This window comes from Odocoileus virginianus, chromosome X (assembly GCF_023699985.2).
Source record: "Odocoileus virginianus isolate 20LAN1187 ecotype Illinois chromosome X, Ovbor_1.2, whole genome shotgun sequence".
NCBI classification, from domain to species: Eukaryota; Metazoa; Chordata; class Mammalia; order Artiodactyla; family Cervidae; genus Odocoileus; species Odocoileus virginianus.
The window spans coordinates 31661485-31682395 of record NC_069708.1 but is presented as its reverse complement, the minus strand read 5'-3'; the positions used below and the strand labels follow the sequence as shown (position 1 = coordinate 31682395).

The following is a 20911-nucleotide window of genomic DNA, read 5'->3' as shown; positions in this document are numbered from 1 at the left end:
ATGGCATTTTTTCGTTCTTTTTATGGCTGAATGATAGTTCAGTGTGTGTGTGTGTGTGTACCACATCTTCTTTTTAAAATTTTTATTTATTTTTAATTGAAGGATAATTGCTTTACAATATTGTGTTGGTTTCCACCATACATCAACATGAATCAGCCATAGGTGTACATATGTCCCTCTCACTCTTGAACCTTCCCCCCACCTCCCACCCCATCCCACCCCTCTACGTTGTTTCGGAGTACCAGTTTGAGCTCCCTGAATCATACCTCAAATTTCCACTGGCTATCTAGTTTACATATGGTGATGTGTATAGATATACCACATCTTTATTCATCTGTCAGTAACCATTTAGGTTGTTTCCATGTTTTGGCTATTGTGAATAGGGTTGTTATGAACATTGTGGTGCATGTATCTTTTTGAATTATAGTTTTGTCAGGATAAATGCCCAGGTGTGGGATTGTTAGATCAAGTGGTAACTCTGTTAGAGTTTTCCATAGTGGCTGCACCAACTTACATTCCTACCAACAGTGTCGATGGGTACATTTTTCTCTACACCCTCTGTAGCATTTGTTATTTGTAGACTTTTTAATGATGATCTTTCTGACTGGTATGGTATTTTATTGTAGTTTTGGTTTGATTTCTCTAGTAATTAGAAATGTTGAACATCTTTTCTTGTGCCTGTTGCCCATCTGTATGCCGCCTTTGGAATACTGTCTGTTTAGGTCTCCTGCTCATTTTTTGATTGGGTTTTTTGTTTGTTGTTGAGTTGTTGTATAAAACCCATTTTACAGTTGGGTTTGTCTTTTTATTGTTCAATTTTAAGAAGTCTTTATATTATTAAAAGGATATATATTATATAAAATGATATTAATGCCTTTTCAGATAAATGATTTGAAAATAATTGTCCCCAGTTAAATGGGTTGTCTCTTCACTTTCTTGATGGTATCTTTTGATACACAGAGGATTTGAAGTTTTTGCATTTTATTTTATTTTAATTTTTTTGTGAAGTTTTTGCATTTTAAACTTTTATTCTTTTGTAACCCTGTTGGATTACAGATGTACCTATTATATAACTTAGTAGGATATACTGTAATAATACACTTGCATAAATATTTCCATGGCAATCTGTGAACTCTAAATCCCATTCTATGTTTTATTCATCTTTGTGTTTGTCATTTATAAAATTATTCTGTTCTAAGCAGAAAATAGTGTAATAAACAAAAAAGTACTGAAGGTTTCCAGAGAGTAAGTGCTCAGGAAATATATTTGAAAAATGAATGAATTATTCATTTACAATGAATTATTGTAAATGGTGTAAAGCAGAATCTCATATTATTAATATTTCCTTGAATTATACTTTTTTATTTTAAATATCTGTTTTATTCACATATAGAGTTTTTAATTTCTGTCATACAGCTCAGTGATTCAGTTATATATATATATATATAATATATATACACACACACATTCTTTTTCACATTATTTTCCATAATGGTTTATCACAGTCCTTGAATTATACTTTGTAGATAAGTGTACATGTAGAGTTTGTTACTCATGTTTTCATATCCTCAGTGAAATAAAATATATTTTAAATTTTATTTTGAGTACACATTCTTTCAGACCACTTACAGTGTAGATAGCTTTTCAGTTTACTAAACTATATATTTAATTCAATATATGACCTGGTAAATAAGGATATTCTTAAAACTTTTATTTTAACAGCGAAAGCAAGTTGAATACATTGGTGCAGAAGCTTCATGACTTTCTGGCACACTCATCAGAGGAATCTGAAGAAACAAGTTCTCCTCCAAGACTTGTGATGAACCAAAGCACAGGTAAATTGGAAAAAAGAATTGCAATATCTTCTAGTCTTATTTACCTTTTATTTTTAAGGAACTGAAGCTATTAAAGTTTTTAATAGCCCCTGTGTTTCTAGGAGTTAGATAATATCTGATATTATAGACTTTGATTCAGATAAGTAAAAAATGTGAGGTTTTGTGGTTTTAGGTGCTTAGAGAAGCATACACTGAAGATTTTATTTTTAATGGAAGTGTTTTATAGAAGTGGGTGATGAATGTTAACCTTAAAATAGATAGTAGTGGGAGCAGTACAGAAATATGTTATTCTAAAAGTTATTCATGTATTATAAGTTATATTTTTATGTTGTTTGTTAACTTTTCAGCATACATTTGGTCCATACATTTTTAAAATACAAAACAACGTCTTCTTCCTATGTCCCTTTTTCCTTTTTGAAAGTATCTTGTATCATGTGATGATTACCATCATTTGTTTTCAAGTTTTTAAGGGTAGGTGCATATAGAAGAGGTGAACATGCGCACAGGCATGCACACACACAAACATACATAGGCGTACTTGCACACGAACACACGTACATACAAACACATACATACAAACACAAACATACAAGAAGTATGGAGAGTGGTTGATCACAATGAAAAGTTCAACTGTATGTGTAATTAGAGTCCCAGAAGGAAAGAAGAGAGAGAATGGTTCAGAATCTGAGTTTGATGAGATACTCACTGAGCATTTCCTAAAAGTGAAGAAAGACATCATGTAGATTCATGAAACACTGTGAACCTCAAGCAGGATAAATGGAAAGAAAACTACAACTAAGAAAATCATAATAAACTCCTAAAGAACAAAAACCAAGAGAAAAATCTTAGGAGCAGCCGGAGGAAAACAGTCATTGCTTTTTTAATGTTGAATGTTTTTGAACAGTAACACTGATAGCTCATTTGACAACAGTAATGTTAGAAGCTGGATGATAAAGAAATGATTTATTTAAAGGGCCAAGTGAAATTAATTGCTAGCATAGTCTGCTCAGTGAAAACATCTTTCACAAGTGAAAGTGGATAAAGATAGAGGTGAGAACTTTAGACTTTTCCTGACAGTCCAGTGGTTAAGACTCTGCCCTTTTACTGTAGGGGGCACGGATTTGATGCCTGATCAGGGAATTAAGATTCAGCATGCCATGAGGCATGGCCAAAAAAAACCCCCAAAAAGTAAGAATGATGTCAGCATATGTACACTAGGGGAAATACCAAAGGGTTTTCTTAAATCAGAAGGAAAATAATTTGAAATGGTAGCATCAAAATACAGGAAGTTATGAATAACAATGGGATCGATAAATAAGTGGAAAAAATGAAATATGTACTTTTATCTAATCCACAATCTCTAGTCTTAATTCATAAATTGTCCAACAGTGTTTTGATAGGTAAGTCCCCTACCCTCCCAAGACCAGGATCCCATTGAAGAGCCCACAGTGTATATAAGTTATTTGGTCTTTAGCCTTTTCAAATCTCAAACAAGGTGGAACCATGACATTTTTCAAATGTTTAGATATATTATTTGGTGATGGTCCCTCAGTGTTCGTCTGATTAGTTATAAAATTAGATTGAGATTTTTGATTTTTGGCAGGATTGCCATGTAAGTGGTGTTATGTCCATACATCATATCACAAAGCACATGATGAAATTTCCTCCTTTATTGGTGGTGTTAACTTAGGTTATTTGGTTATGGCTGTTTTTCTAGATTAAACCACTGTAAAGTTATGATTTATTCTTTTGTACCCACCTAAAAAGTAATTTGTTGAAGATTACTTTGAAACTGCTTAGATATTCTTTTCATCATCAAAAATTAGCTTTTATGTTTTCTTTATTGTAAAGTATCACAAATTTGGCAGCTTAAGACAAGCCAAATTTATTATTTCACAGTTCTGTGGATCTGGAGTCCAGGTGGGCTTTGCTGAGCTCTGCTCAGGGAATCATAAGGGCTATGTCAAACTGATAGTAAGACTGTGTTCCTTTCTATAGAATCTGGAAGAATCATTCTCATGCTCATTCAGGTTGTTGGCAGAATTCAGTTCATTGTGGTTGTAGGTCTGAGGTACTCATTTCATGCTAACTATTGGCCAGGATCCTCTCAGCTCCTTAATTTCCTCTCACATGGCCCCTTCCAACTTTAAAGCCAGCAGTAGTGCATTGTGTCATTCTCATGCTTTGAGTTTCTCTGACTTAGCCTTTTGCTTGCTTCTTTTGCATCTTCTGCCATGAACTAGAGACATTTTTCTATTTTAAGGGACGCATGTGATTACATTAGGTCCCTTCCTGCTCACCTCTCCTAAATGAGCTCCCATTTTTTAAAGTCACCTGTGCCATTTTATGTAGCAAAACAATGGGAGTGTTATTTCCTCACATTCACAGGTTCTGGTGATTAGGGGCATGAAATCTTGGGGGCCATTCCTCGAAATTCTGCCTGTCACCACATCCATTTATGATTCTTGGCTCAATGGTATGTTACTATGATGGTTCAAAATGGTGATGTCCTATCATTACTTCTGTCTTTTCTGTAAGGGAGATGTTTACATTTCTATGGTCTCTATTTATTTGTTTATATTAGTGTATGCTAGCATTTTTTTTTCCGTGAACATTTTCTTACTGTCATTATTTTAATGTTCAAATTGTACCAATATTGGCTAGTAGGAACCCCTTTTGTATGGCTCTTGTAGACCTTTTCATAAGTCTTCATCAACCTTGAGCACTTTTCTTACTTTCTGCCCTCACAAGATGTTCATTGTTTACTTTGCACTGTCTGTTCCCCAGCCCTGGAGTCAGTTATTTCTCCAAGAAGTTCTGATTCCTTTTAGTGAGGTATAGTATTTAGAAAGCAATATATGGGTGTATGATGTGTTTATTGCTGTTAGGATGTCTTCGCTTCCAGGCTCGTTAGTAGGGAAAGCCAATATATGTGAAGAATTTCCATGTGTTGATATTGATACTTTTAGTTTTATTTGGACTGCAGACATCATTCTGATCATCCTCTTTTCATATTGTAACTTCTTACTGCAACAGAGAGAAAGGTGGTTCCCATTATCCTCAGTTTATGTACTCAAGTTGCTTAGTCTTCATTGTGTCTACAGTTTCAACTTTGCATGCTAAACTGTCACAATAAAGAAACCTAACTAGTGTTAAATACTTACTTAAAGTTCTGTCTTTAGAGTGAAATTATGTTGTCACAGTTCTAAATTCGGTAGTTAGTTAGTTGGGGAGTTTTGCTTCCAGTAGTGGCAGAGTAGCTCTTTTTGGATAAGCAGGTTATCTCCCACAGATACCAGTTATAAATTCTGGCCAAAATACTGAAAACAGTGATGAAGGAACTGATTAGTGACACAAACCAGACACACACTGGAATAGAATCAACATATGGAAGAAAGTATTTTTTGCACAATTCCCAATTGTTAAGCCTTTTTCCTTAGGAAAAGTGCCAGTTAGCTCCAGCAATGGAATTTCACACTTGGATAGCCCTCTTCTTCTGGATATGCTGTGTGAGCTTGCAGCCCTATTAATTATGATAGTCTCCTTGTGACTAAGGTTGAACGAGCATAAAACTCAGCATTTGGTCCAAGGTGGCAGTATAGGAAAACCATGATCTCACCTTCCCCCACAGACACACTGAATTTACAGCTATGTAAAGAGCAGTTCCTTCTACAGAAGAACTGAGGTGTGATTAAACAGCTTCTGCACAACAAACAGTACAAGTTCCACATACAGATTGATAGAGAAAGAGACACAGTACTGATGGGAACCCCACTTGAATGTGGTGTACAGCAATAGAGAGGGATCATTAAGGGGCCTGTGTGCACACTTGCCTGGCTGGGGCACAGAGATAAAAACAGTGGTTTAAAAGGGACCTAGACTATGCATGAAGGAAATACTCTTACTAACCCTACCTGGTTCAGTCGCTCAGTCGTGTCCAACTCTTTGTGACCACATGAATCGCAGCATGCCAGGCCTCCCTGTCCATCACAAACTCCCGGAGTTTACTGAAACTCATGTCCATCGAGTCGGTGATGCCATCTAGCCATCTCATCCTCTGTCATCCCCTTCTTCTTCTGCCACCAATCCCTCCCAGCATTAGGGTCTTTTCCAATACGTCAACTCTTCGCATGAGGTGGCCAAAGTATTGGAGTTTCAGCTTCCAGCATCAGTCCTTCCAATGAACACCCAGGACTGATCTCCTTTAGGATGGACTGCTTGGATCTCCTTGCATTCCAAGGGACTCACAAGAGTCTCCTCCAACACCACAGTTCAAAAGCATTAATTCTTCAGTGCTCAGCTTTCTTCACCGTCCAACTCTCACATCCATACATGACCACTGGAAAAACCATAGCCTTGACAAGATGGACCTTTGTTGGCAAACTAATGTCTCTGCTTTATAATATGCTATAACCCCTAGGTTGATTATAACTTTCCTTCCAAGGGGTAAGCATCTTTTAATTTCATGGCTGCAATCACCATCCACAGTGATTTTGGAGCCCCCAAAAATAAACTCTGACACTGTTTCCACTGTTCCCCATCTATTTCCCATGAAGTGATGGGACCAGATGCCATGATCTTAGTTTTCTGAATATTGAGCTTTAAGCCAACTTTTTCACTCTCCTCTTTCACTTTCATCAAGAGGCTTTTTAGTTCCTCTTCACTTTCTGCCATAAGGGTGGTGTCATCTGCATATCTGAGGTTATTGATATTTCTCTCAGCAATCTTGATTCCAGCTTGTGCTTCTTCCAGACCAGTGTTTCTCATGATGTACTCTTCATATAAGTTAAATAAGCAGGGTGACAATATACAGCCTTGAGGTACTCCTTTTCCTATTTGGAACCAGTCTGTTGTTCCATGTCCAGTTCTCACTGTTGCTTCCTGACCTGCATATAGGTTTCTTAAGAGGCAAGTCAGGTGGTCTGGTATTCCCATCTCTTTCAGAATTTTCCAGTTTATTGTGATCCACACAGTTGAAGGCTTTGGCATAGTCAATAAAGCAGAAATAGATGTTTTTCTGGAACTCTCTTCCTTTTTCAATGATCCAGCAGATGTTGGCAATTTGATCTCTGGTTCCTCTGCCTATTCTAAAACCAGCTTGAGCATCTGGAAGTTCACGGTTCAGGTATTGCTGAAGCCTGACTTGGAGAATTTTGAGCATTACTTTACTAGCTTGTGAGATGAATGCAATTGTGTGGTAGTTTGAGCATTCTTTGGCATTGTCTTTCTTTGGGATTGGAATGAAAACGGACCTTTTCCAGTCCTGTGGCCACTGCTGAGTTTTCCAAATTTGCTGGCATATTGAATGCAGCACTTTCACAGCATCGTCTTTCAGTATTTGAAATAGCTCAACTGGAATTTTATCACCTCCACTAGCTTTGTTTTTAGTGATGCTTCCTAAGGCCCACTTGTCTTCACATTCCAGGATGTCTGGCTCTAGGTGAGTGATCACACCATCATGATTATCTGGGTAGTGAAGATCTTTTTTGTACAGTTCTTCTGTGTATTCTTGCCACCTCTTCTTAATATCTTCTGCTTCTGTTAGAAGATTGATTGCATTCTTTGCAGCCAAGGATGGAGAAGCTCTATACAGTCAGCAAAAACAAGACCGGGAACTGACTGTGGCTCAGATCATGAACTCCTTATTGCCAAATTCAGACTTAAGTTGAAGAAAGTAGGGAAAACCACTAGACCATTCAGGTATGACCTAAGTCAAATCTCTTATGATTATACAGTAGAAGTGAGAAACATATTTAAGGGACTAGATCTGATAGACAGAGTACTTGATGAACTGTGGAGGGAGCTTTGTGACTTTGTACAGGAGACAGGGATCAAGACCATCCCCATGGAAAAGAAATGCAAAAAAGCAAAATGGCTGTCTGAGGAGCTGTGAAATAGCTTACAAACAACTTACAAATAGCTGTGAAAAGAAGAGAAGCCAAAAGCAAAGGAGAACAGGAAGGATATTCCCATTTGAATGCAGATTTCCAAAGAATAGGAAGGAGAGATAAGGAAGCCTTCCTCAGTGATCAGTGCAAAGAAATAGAGGAAAACAACAGAATGGGAAAGACTAGAGATCTCTTCAAGAAAATTAGAGATACCAAGGGAACATTTCATGCAAAGATGGGTCCAATAAAGGACAGAAATGGTATGGACCCTACCTAGAGTGTCTGCTAAATGCGCAGAGAACTGCTGGAAGTCTCTTCAGTGTTGAAGGTGCTCGAGAGCACCATTTTTGTGTTCTCCTGTCACCTTGATGAGATCTTCCCTCATAGCTCAATTGGTAAAGAATATGCCTGCAGTGCAGGAGACCTAGGTTCAATTCCTGGGTCAGGAAGATCCTCTGGAGAAGGAAATGACTACCTACTTCAGTATTCTTCCCTGGAGAATCCCATGGACAGAGGAGACTGGCAGGCTACAATCCATGGGATCGCAAGAGTTGGACACGACTTAGTGATTAAACCACCACCGTCACTTGATGAGATGAGTGGAATGTAGTCCAGGTTCTCTAGCTGGCCTGCCAAGGCACTTCAGCCTGCTCCTGGCCCACACAAGTTATAGCCATAGTGCCAAGGCAGCCCAAGTGTGCAGTACCCTAGGATCCCCCTGGCCTATGATATATTAGGCTTTAGCCAACCTGCCAAAACTGCCTGGTACATTCAGACTACACAGGAGATGCTCTTAGCAGAGATTATGCCTTCAAGACCAAGAGAGTTACCTGTTTTGCCAGATGTGTAGAATGAAACACAAAGTTAAACAGAATGGGGACAGAAGAGTATGTTCCAAATGAAAGAGCAAGATAATACTTCATAAAAAATCTTAACAAAATGGAGATAAGTAATTTATCTAGTAAAGAATTGAAAGAAATTGTCATAAAGGCTTACCAAACTGGGGAGAAGAATGGAGGAATAGAGTGAGAAGTTCAATGAAGAGTTCGAAAATATAAGAAAGAACCAATCAGTACTGAAGAACACAATAACTGAAATGACAAATAGAGGAAACTGATAGCAAATTAGATGATATAGTAGGACATATCAACCATCTGGACACACAGAATAGTGGAAATCACCCAATCAGAATAGGAAAAAAAGAGTTTTTAAGAATGAGAGTTTAAGGGAACTCTAGGACATCAGGAGTACTAACATTCTCATAGTAGGGGTAGGGGGATTGCAGATGGAGAAAAGAGGGAGAGAAGGAGACAGAGACTTACTTAAAGAAATGTTTGAAGACTTCTCTAATCTGGAAAATGAAACAGATATCTAGGTACAGGAAGCACAGAGTCCCAAAGAAAATGAACCCGTAAAGATCCACACCAAGACATGTATGTAAAATGGCAAAAGATGAAGACAGTTTTATGGACAGCAGGACAAAAACAACTAATCATATACAAGGAAAACCCCATAAGATTACCCGCTGATTTTTCAACAGAAACTGTGCAAGCCAGAATGGGGTGGCATGATATATTTAAAGTACTGAATGTAAAAAACTTCCAACCAAGGGTACTCTACCTGGCAAGTTTATCATTCAGAATTGAAGGAAAGATAGAGTTTCCCAGACAAGCACAAGATTAAAGGAGTTTAGCATCACTAAAATGGCCTACTAGAAATATTCAAGGTTCTTCTCGAGGTAGAAAAGCAAAAGCAGTAGCTTGTTGTTGTTCAGTCTATATGTCGATAAGTAGTGTCTGACTATTTGTGACTCATGGACTGCAGCATGCCAGGTTTCCCTGGCCTCCACTATCTCCCGGAGTTTGCTCAAACTCATGTCCATTAATGTCTAAACATCTCACCCTCTGCCACCTCTTTCTCCTTTTGCCTTCAATCATTCCGAGCATCAGGGTCTTTTCCAGTGAGTCGACTCTTCTCATCTGGTAGCCAAAATATTGGAGTTTCAGCTTCAGCATCAGTCCTTCCAATGAATATTCAGGGTTGATTTTCTTTAGGATTGACTGGTTTGATCTCCTTGCAGTCCAGGGGACTTTCAAAAGTCTTCTACGACATCACAGTTCCAAAGCATCAATTCTTCGGCACTCAGCCTTCTTTATTGTCCAATACTCACATCCATTCATGACTACTGGAAAAACCAAAGCTTTGGCTAGACGGACCTTTGTCAGCAAGGTAATGTCTCTGCTTTTTAATATGCTGTCTAAATTTGTCATAACTTTCCTTCCAAGGAGCAAGCAACTTTTAATTTTGTGGCTGCAGTCACTGTCAGCAGTGATTTTAGAGCCCAAGAAAATAAAATCTGTCACTGTTTCCACTTTTACCCCTTTTATTTGCCATGAAGTGATGGGAGAGATGCCATGATCTTAGTTTTTTGAATGCTGAGTTTCAAGCCAGCTTTATCACTCTCCTCTTTCACTTCCACCAAGAGGCTCTTTAATTCCTCCTCACTTTCTGCCATTAGTGTGGTATCATCTGCATATCCGAGGATGTTGATATTTCTCCTGGCAGTCTTGATTCCAGCTTGTGATTTATCTAGCCTGGTATTTCTCACGATGCACTCTGCATAGAAGTTAAATAAGTGGTGTGACAATATACATCTTTGTCACACTCCTTTCCCAGTTTTGAACCAGTTCATTGTTCTATGTCCAGTTCTTACTGCCACTTCTTGACGTACACGTAGGTTTCTCAGGAGATAGGTAAGGTGGTCTTGATATTCCCATCTCTTTAAGAATTTTCCAGAGTTTGTTGTTATCCACACAATCAAAGGCTTTAGCATAGTTAATGAAGCAGAAGTAGATGTTTTTCTGGAATTCCCTTCCTCTTTCTATGGTACAGCAAATGTTGGCGGTTTGGTCTCTGTTTCCTCTGCCTTTTCTAAACCCAGCTTCTCAATTCACATACAGCTGAAGCCTAACTTGAAGAATTTTGAGTGTAACCTTACTAGCATGTGAAATGAGTGCAATTGTATGGTAGTTGGAATATTCTTTTGCATTGCCCTTCTTTGGGATTGGAATGAAAACTGACCTTTTCCAGTCGTATGGCCATTGTTGAGGTTCCAAATTTGCTGGCATATTGTGTGTAGCACTTTAACTGCATCATCTTTTATGATATGAAATAGCTCTGCTGGAATTCCATCACCTATGCTAACTTTGTTCATAGTAATGCTTCCTAAGGCCCACTTGACTTCACCCTCCAGGATGTCTGGCACTAGGTGAGTGACCACCCCTTCTTGGTTATCCGGATCATTAAGACCTTTTTTGTATAGTTCTTCTGTGTATTCTTTGCCACCTCTTAGCTAGAAATAAGAAAATATATGAAAAAAAATCTCAGTGGTAAAGGTAAATATATAGTAATGACAGTGAATCAGCTACATATAAAGCTAGTAGGAAGGTTAAAAGACAAAAGTAATAAAATCAACTGTAAGTAAAATAAGTAGTTAAGAAATGCATAAAGTATAAAATTGTAAAACAATATCAGAAAAAAATTTGGAGGAGTAGTAAAAATGTACTTTTAGTATATATTTGAACTTAAGCAGCTATCAGCCTATATTAAATCATTATTTGTGTGTTTCAACCTGATAGTAACTGCAAACCCAAAACCTACTATAGATAAAAAATGAAGAGAGAAAGGAGCCCAAACATAAAGAAAATCATCAGACTGCAAGAGAAGAAAGGAACAGAGAACTATAAAAACAAGCAGAAAATAATAATATTGCAGTAAGTACATAGTTATCAATAACCACTTTAAATGAAAATTTACTAAATGCTCCAATCAAAATAGAGATGACTGAATGAATAGAAAAATAAGACCTATTTATATGCTGCCTATAAGAGACTCACTTCCAATCTAAAGATAGATTGATATTAAAGGGATGGAAAAGTACATTCCGTGCAAAAAGAAACAAGAAAGCTGAAGTAGTAAATAAAATGCTACAAAACGAGTGCATCAGGGAAGAACTCAAAGAGGAAACTCAAAAATACCTTGAGGCACATGAAAATGATAACACAACTTTCCAATATCTATGTCCGACTCTTTGTAACCCCATGGAATGTACTCTGCTAGGCTCCTCTGTCCCTGGGATTCTCCAGGCAAGGATACTGGAGCGGGTTCCCATGCCCTTCTCCAGGGGGTCTTCCCAGCCTAGGGATCGAACCCACATCTCTTACATCTCCTGCATTGGCAGGGGGGTTCTTTACCACTAGTGCCACCTGGAAAGTCCTCTCATATCTATGAGATGCAGCAAAAGCAGTTCTCAGAGGGATGATCATAGTGAAACAGGCCTACCTCACAAAACAAGAAAATTCTCAAATTAAAAAAAAAAACAGATCTGGTTTCCTCAGTATGTATGCCCAGAAGTGGTATTGCTGGGTCATATGGCAGTTCTATTTCCAGTTTTTTAAGAAATCTCCACACTGTTTTCCATAGTGGCTGTACTAGTTTGCATTCCCACCAACAGTGTAAGAGGGTTCCCTTTTCTCCACACCCTCTCCAGCATTTATTGCTTGTAGACTTTTGGATAGCAGCCATCCTGACTGGCGTGTAATGGTACCTCATTGTGGTTTTGATTTGCATATCTCTGATAATGAGTGATGTTGAGCATCTTTTCATGTGTTTGTTAGCCATCTGTATTTCTTCTTTGGAGAAATGTCTGTTTAGTTCTTTGGCCCATTTTTTGCTGTGGTACATATACACCATGGAATATTACTCAGCCATTAAAAAGAATTCATTTGAATCAGTTCTAATGAGATGGATGAAACTGGAGCCCATTATACAGAATGAAGTAAGCCAGAAAGATAAAGAACATTACAGCATACTAACACATATATATGGAATTTAGAAAGATGGCAATGATAACCCTATATGCAAAACAGAAAAAGAGACACAGATGTACAGAACAGACTTTTGGACTCTGTGGGAGAAGGCGAAGGTGGGATGTTTCAAAAGAACAGCATGTATATTATCTATAGTGAAACAGATCACCAGCCCAGGTTGGATGCATGAGACAAGTGCTCGGGCCTGGTGCACTGGGAAGACCCAGAGGAATCAGGTGGAGAGGGAGGTGGAGGGGGGATCGGGATGGGGAATACATGTAACTCCATGGCTGATTGATGTCAATGTATGACAAAGCCCACTGAAATGTTGTGAAGTAATTGGCCTCCAACTAATAAAAATAAATTAAAAAAATAAAAAACAACAACAAAACTTTATACTTAAAGGAGCTAGAAAAAGAACAAACAAGTCCAGGTTAACAATAAAGGTCAGACTGGAAATAATGAAACTGCTAGCTTGTCTTCTTCCTCTTATCAGGGTCTTTTGCAGAGTAAAAGTTTCAAGTTTTGAGAAAGTCCAATTTATAGATTTCCTTTTGAGGACATGCTTTTCTCCTATATAAAGGAACCAGAAAAAGAACAAGCCAAACTCTAGGTTACTAGAAAAACATAAACCATAAAGATCAGGGAAGAAATAAATGAAATAGAGACTGAAAAAATTCTAGAAAAGATCAGTGAAACTTATGAATGAGTTTTTTTAAAAAGATGAACAAAATTGAAAAATCTTTAGTGAGATCCATCATGATAAAAAGAGAGAGGGCCCAAGTAAATAAAATGAGAAGTGAAAGAGATTTATCAACTTGTATCATGCAAGGAATCATAACAGACTACTGTGCCAACAGTGGGGGCTCCCCCGGTGGTTTGGTGATAAAGAATCCACCTGCCAATGTAGGAGACGTGGGTTTAATCCCTGGGTTGGGAAGATCCAAGGAAGATCCAAGAGAAGGAAATGGCAACCCACTCCAGTGTTCTTGCCTGGAAAATTCCATGGGCAGAGGAGCCTGGCGGGGTATTGTCCATGGGGTCACAAAGAGTTAGACATGACTTAGCGACTGAGCACCCACCATGCCAACAATGGAGAACATCAAAGAAATGGACAAATTCCTAGAAACATACAATCTTTCAAGAATGAATCATGGAGAAATACAAAAATCTGACTGATTACTAATAAAATTCAATCGGTAATGAAAAAGCTTCCAACACGCAAAAGTAAAAAACCAGATTGCTTCATAGGTGAATTCTATCAAACATTAAAGAATAATTATACTCAACAATATTGCAGTAATTTTCTATGGTGACAGATGGTAACTAGCCTTGTAGTGGTGATCATTTTGTAACATATAAAATATTGAATCACTATGTTGTTCACCTAAAAAGAATACATTGTCAATTTTATGTCAAAATGAAAGAATTGAATGGAAATTTGCATTCTTGATGAGGCATAATGGAATTTAAGAGATCCCAGTAGGTTTTGTAAAATGGAGAAGGACATCCCACTTAGAAGAGAGCTACAGCTTGGGAGCTCCAGGACCTGCAAAAATTCTTGCCATATCTGCTTGTATTACAGGTGCAGGCCAGTTAGGGCTAAAAGAACAGAATAAAGCTTTCAGCTGCTTACACCAGAGGGTATATATTAATATTTTGGGGTTTGATCTCAGCTAAGTTAACTGTCTGCTTTTAATAGAATCATCAACTAGAATGGCATGCAGTGTTTTCACTATATCTTATAAAATGTCCAGTATCCAATCTGAAATACTGGATAGATATAAAGAGGAAACTGTGACCCATGCTGAAAAGGAAAGGCAATCAATAGACACAATCCACATGTCTTAAATTTTGAAATTAGCAAACAAGAATATTAAAAAGCAGCTATTGCAACTGTGCTTTAGTATAATAAAGAAAATACATTTGTTAAGAGTGGACAGGTAAAAAATCTCAGTACAAACATGGAAAATGTAAAAAAGGACCAATTTGAAATTCTAGAACTAAAAATGTAATTTCTGAATGATTGTACTTAACAGGAGATTAGAGATAGCTGTAGTAGCGTCAGTGAAGTTGATGTTATTCTAACAGAAATTATCCAATCTGAGAATAGAAAACATTGAAAAATTAAAAGCATACAGAACACTTGCTCTTCAGATCCTTTCCACAATTAATTTGTATCATTATCAATCAAATACATGTAAAGAATAAGAATGCTTAACAATAGAGAAAAAAATGTTGATAGAAACTCTCACTTGGCCCAGTGTTTTATAGTTTTTGTTGTAGTGATTTTGTTGTTATCCATATACAAATTTGTTATATTTTTACCAAATTACTTCATTTTGGGGGTGCTATTTTAAATTCCCTGGCTTTTAAATTTCAAGTTCTAATTGTTCATTGCAATAATCCAGTTATGTTTTTTATGTTGACCTTGTATTTTGTGAAGTTGCTTTAGGTAGCTTCTTTTTTATCTTTCAGATTTACTGAAGTTTTCTCCCTAATCTGGTTGTCTGCAAATAGGGTCATGTTATTTCTTACTTTCCACAGTATGGCTTTTAATTCCTTTTCTTGTCTCGTTATGCTGCGTAGGACTTTCTGTATTTTCTGTTACAATGTTGAAGAATGATAATAGACATCCTCTTGGTAGTTCTGATATTAGTGGGAAAGCATTGAACTATTTCACCATTAAGTATGATGGTTCCTTTATAAGATTTTTGTAAATATTCTATCAAGTTGAGAAAGTTCCCCTCCCCTAGCTTTCTAAGTTTTCTTTCCTAAAGTGATATTTTTACTGAGATAGATGTAGATTCACATGCAGTTGTAATATATGCACAGCCCTTTTGTACTTTGCCCAGTTTCTCATAATAGCAACGTTTTACAGAAGTATATTATCAGTTAGCCATGTTACTGATATCTACCAATATGACTCAGATTTCCTCAGTTTTATTGTACTTTTGTATTTGTGTTAAGTTCTACACAGTTTTATTACAAACGTGTTGGTTCATGTTTGCACCACCACAGTCAACCTGCAGATTTCTCATCTTGCCCTTTTGTAATCATGTTCAACTCTCTACCCATATTCCTACCTGTGCCTAATACCTGGAAATCACTAATTTATCCTCCATTTCTAAAATTTTTTTTCATTTGAAACATTTTCTATAAATGGAATCACATAGTTTGGGATCAGACATTTTGGGATTATGTTTTTTCACTTAGCATGATTTCCTTGGGATTCACCCAGGTCATTGCATGTGTCAATAGTTCTCTCCTTTTTATTGCAATGTAGTGTTCTATGGTATGGATATACTACATTTGGTTTAACCACTTACTTGTTAAAGGACATTTTGGATGACCCCAGACTTGGGCTATTACAAATGAGGGTGCTGATAAACATTTGTGTACAGGTTTTTGTGTCAGTGAAAATTTCATTCCTCTGGGATAAATGCTCAGGAGTGCAGTTGGTGGGTCATTATGATGGTTGTATTTTTTTAAGAACTCTCCTAAAACATTTTCCAGAGTGGCTATGCTGTTTTATAGTCTCACAGCAATTTAAGAATGATCCATTTTTCTGTATTCTCTCCAGCATTTGATTTTACCATTGTTTAAAAAAAATTAAAAAAGAAATTAGACCTTCTGATAGATACCTAGTTATAACTCAGTGTGGTTCTAATTTGCATTTCCCCAGTGACTAATAAAACTTTTAACACCATTATTGAGATAAAAATCACGAGTTTACAGTGTACAGTTCAGTAGTTTCTAATATGTTCACAGATACATGCAGCCATCATGACAAAAAATTTTATAATATTATTACCTGAAAAAGAAACCCCATATTCTTTAGTTATCACCTTCTACGAGCAGCCTTAATCAACCACTAATCTACTTTCTTATGGTTTTCCCTATTTCAGACTTTCTTATAAATGTCATTCTATTACATGTGGTATTTTGTGACTGACTTCTTTCATTTAGTATAAAGTGTTCAAGGTGTATTTATGTTGTAGTGTATATTAGAATTTCATTTCTTTTTATGACCAAATAACATTGTTTTATATAGATATATCACATTGGTTGTTTTGTTGATGGAAAATCTTGTTTCTACCTTTGGCTATTAGAATAGTGCTACTATGAACATTTGTGAACAAGTTTGTGTGTGGCTATATGTTTTCATTTCTCTTGGTTATGTACCTAGGGGTAGAATTGCTGAGTTATATGGTAACTCTGTTAAATCCTTTGAGGAAATATCAAACTGTTTCCCAAAGTGGCTACACCATTGCATGTTCTACCCAACAGTATATGAGGATTCTGATTTCTCTGCATCCATACCAACAGTGGTTGTTATCTGATTTTTTAATTTTAATTTTAGTCAACCTAGTACATGTGAAGTTGAGTCTTATGGTTTTGGTTTTCATTTTGCTTGATGGCTAGTGACATTGAGTATCTCTTCATGTACTTATTGGTAGTTTGAATATACTCCTTGGAGAATTATCTACTTAGATCCTTTGTTCAGTTTTTATTGGGTATTTTGTCTTTTTTATCATTGACTTATAAGGATTCTTTATATCTGCTATACTTCTATTATGACAAAATATATATAATGTAAAGTTTACTCTTTCAAACAGTTTTTAATATACAATTCTTTGGCATTAAGTACATTCACATTGATGTGTGTGTGTGAATCACTACCATCCATCTCCAGAACTTTTTCATATTCTCCAGCTGAAACTCTGTACCCTTTAAAGTCACTAACTTCCAAATCCCCTTTACCCGTAGTCCCTAGTGGCCACTATTGTACATTCTTTTTCTATGAATATGACTACTTTAGGAACCTCACATATGTGGAATCTACAGTATTTGTCCTCTTATGTCTGTCTTATTTTACTTGGCATAATGCCTTCAAAGTTATAGTCAGTGTTATAGCATGGATCAAAATTTTCTTCCCTTTTAAGACTGGATAGTATTCAGTTGTGTAGATGTATGTGTTTCTTTAATTTTATTGATGATTTCCTTTGAAGCACAAATGCTTTCAGTTTTGAAAATGTCGACTGTATCTATTTTTTTTGTTGTTGCTTATACTTATGGTGTCATGTCTAAGAATCTATTTCTAAATCTGGGGTCGCAAAGATTTACCTCAATATTTTCTTCTAAGAGTTTTATAGTTTGATGACTTTAGAGTTAATTTTTGTATGTGGTGTAAGACAGGTCTCCAACTTAAGGTTTTGCATGTGAATACATAGTTGTTCCAGTGCCATTTGTTGAAAAGACTATTTTCTCCCTATTGAATGGTTGTAGCATCCTGTTGAAAATCATTTGACCATAGGCATATGGGTTTATTTCTGAACTTTCAGATCTTTTCAACTGATTCTTATGTCTGTTTCTTTTGCCAGTATCACACTGTACTGATTATAGTTGTTTTACACTAAGTTTTAAAATTTCTAAGTGTGAGTCTTCCTATTTTGTTTTGACTATCCTGGGTTCATTTTAATTGTACATGAATTTTAGAATTAGCTTATCAGTTTCTACAAAGAAGCCAGTGGGATTCTGACATGGATTGCCTTTTTTAAAATTGTAGATTCATTTGGGGAGTATTGCCATCTTAATGCTGTTTTCTATTTAATGAACATGCATTGTTTTTGCCATTGATTTAAATCTTTAATTTATTTCAGTGATGTTTTGTACTTTTCAGAGTATAAGTTTTAAACTTCTGTAAGTTTTTTCCTAAGCATTCTATTCTTTTTGATGCTATTATAAATGGATTGTTTTCTTAATTTATTTTTCAGATCATTCTTTGCAAGTGTATAGGAATGTATTTGACTTTTGTTTATTTTTCTCATATCCTTCAATCTTTCTGAACTCTTTTATTAGTTCTAATATTTTTTAGTTGATTCCTTCCTTAGGACTTCTATATGCAAGATATATTGTCTTCAAAGATAAATAGTTCTCCCTCTTCCTTTTCAGTCTTGTGGCCTTTTATTTCTTTAACTCCTGGTTACTTGTTCTGGCTGAAATCTCCATTACAGTGTTGAATGGAAGTGCCAAGAGTGGATTTCCTTCTCTCATTCTGCCCTTAGGGGGAATGCATTCAGTCTTTTACCATTAAGTATGATGTTACCTGTAGGTATTTTGTAGGTAGTTGAGGAAGTTCCATTTGTTAAGTTTTTAATAATAAATTTTATTTTTTAGAGCACAGAAAAATTTAGGTGCACAGAAAAATTGAGTAGAATGTACAGAAATTTCTATTATGCATCCCCACACATGCACAGGCTCCCCCTTTGTAAATTTCCTGAACCACAGTTGTACATTTGTTACAGTTGATGAATCTACAGTGACAGTCATTATCATCCAAACCCATAGTTTGCATTAGATTTTACTCTTTGCGTTGTACATTCTAGGAATTTTGACAGATGTATAATGACATCTATCTATCATTATAGTATCATACAGGTTAGTTTAGCTGTGAAACTGTATACCCCAGATTGGGACTTGAAACCAATCCCACCTCAGATGGGACTCAAACCCAGTGGTGCCTCAGTTGGAACTTGGACCTACAGTCTCTGACTTAGGAGGAAACCTGAACCTTCCAAGCTGAAACCACATACCTGGTGTCAGAACTCAATGAAACTCAAGTTTTCTATGTCTCAGCACAGATGGAATTCAGCAAGAGGCAAAGTGATAGACAAGAACTAGATTTGTTAATATGTTTGTGAAGGGTACAAGCAGGCAGGCAAGAGGACTCTGCCCCCAGAACTTAGTGAGTCATATTTTTAAAATCAAAGGAAAAGTGAGGAGAGAGAGAAGACCACTTTCTTCTGCTTACTTTGTAAAGATGTTGCAGGAAAATGGGATACGAGAGGATGGTGACATCCCAGGTCTTGGGTGAGTTCCTGGGATGAGCTGCCAAGTGAGGGTCCTTGGCTTTGCGCAAGAAAGAATTCAAGAGTGAGCTGTAGTTAAGTGAAAGCAGGTTTATTGAGAGAGATACACATTCCATAGGCAGAATGGTGTCTGTCTCAGAAGGTGAGAGCGGCCCTGGGAGACCCTCCATTAGAGTGTGGTCCATCTCAGAAGTTGAGAGGCTATGGGGTGTGAGGGTGGTTTGTTTTTATGAGCTTGGTAATTTCATAGACTAACAAGATTATTCCAACTATTTTGGTGAAGGGTAGGATTTCTAGGAATTGAGCCATCATCATTTTTTGACCTTTTATGGTTAGCCTAAGAACTCTTATGATGCTTGTAGGTGTGTCATGTAGCATGCTAATACATTACAATGAATGTATAATGAGACTCAAGGTCTACTGGAAGTCAAGTCTTCCACCATCTAGGGCCTGGATAGTTCTTACCAGTTTTTACTGTATCCTCAATGGCAATGTCATTCATTTAATGGTTGTTTCCTGCCACCTTCCCTCCTGTCTCAACTTCACTGACACTAAAAATCCTCTGTTCCATTTTTCCATTCTCTCCCATCCCCCAAATCCTTGGCAACCATTGATCTTTTTACTGTCTCCATAGTTTTGTCTTTTCCCGAATGTCATGTAGTTGGACTCATACAGCATATAACTTTTTGAGATTGGCTTTTTTCACATCAGTCAGTTCAATTCAGCTGCTCAGTCATGTCTGACTCTTTATGACCCCATGAACCGCAGCACTCCAGGCCTCTGTCCATCACCAACTCCCGGAGTCCACCCAAACCCATATCCATCGAGTTGATGATGCCATCCAACCATCTCATCCTCTGTCATCCCCTTCTCCTCCTGCCCTCAATCTTTCCCAGCATCAAGGTCTTTTCAAATGAGTCAGCTCTTCGCATCAGGTGGCCAAAGTATTGGAGTTTTCAGCTTCAACATCAGTCTTTCCAGTGAACACCCAGGACTGATCTCTTTTAGGATGGACTGGTTGGATCTCCTTGCAGTCCAAAGGACTCTTTAAGAGTCTTCTCCAACACCACAGTTCAAAACCATCAATTCTTCAGTGCTCAGCTTTCTTTATAGTCCAACTCTCACATCCATACATGACCACTGGAAAACCATAGCCTTGACTAGACAGACCTTTGTTGGCAAAGTAATGTCTGTGCTTTTTAGTATGCTATCTAGGTTGGTCATAACTTTCCTTCCAAGGAGTAAGCATCTTTTAATTTCATGGCTGCAGTCACCATCTGCAGTGATTTTGGAGCCCAGAAAAATAAAGTCAGCCACTGTTTCCATTGTTTCCCCATCTATTTGCCATGAAGTGATGGGACTGGATGCCGTGATCTTAGTTTTTTCGCATAGTAATATACATTTAAAATTCCTCCATGTCTTTTCATGGCTTGGTAGCTCATTCCTTT

At 37.0% G+C, this 20911-nt stretch overlaps 1 protein-coding gene across 11 annotated transcripts in view; it reads left to right on the top strand.

Annotated features, from left to right (window-relative positions):
* Window positions 1-20911, top strand: part of ATRX (ATRX chromatin remodeler) — a 267954-nt gene that overhangs the window by 70542 nt on the left and 176501 nt on the right. For 9 of the 11 annotated variants that reach the window (XM_070462042.1, XM_070462040.1, XM_070462046.1 and 6 more), the window contains one exon: window positions 1723-1835. In XM_070462042.1, coding sequence (XP_070318143.1) covers window positions 1723-1835 — 113 coding nt within the window. Of the gene's footprint in view, window positions 1-1722; window positions 1836-11361; window positions 11497-20911 lie in introns of all 11 variants that reach the window. The other 2 variants (XM_070462049.1, XM_070462048.1) reach the window with 2 other exon arrangements.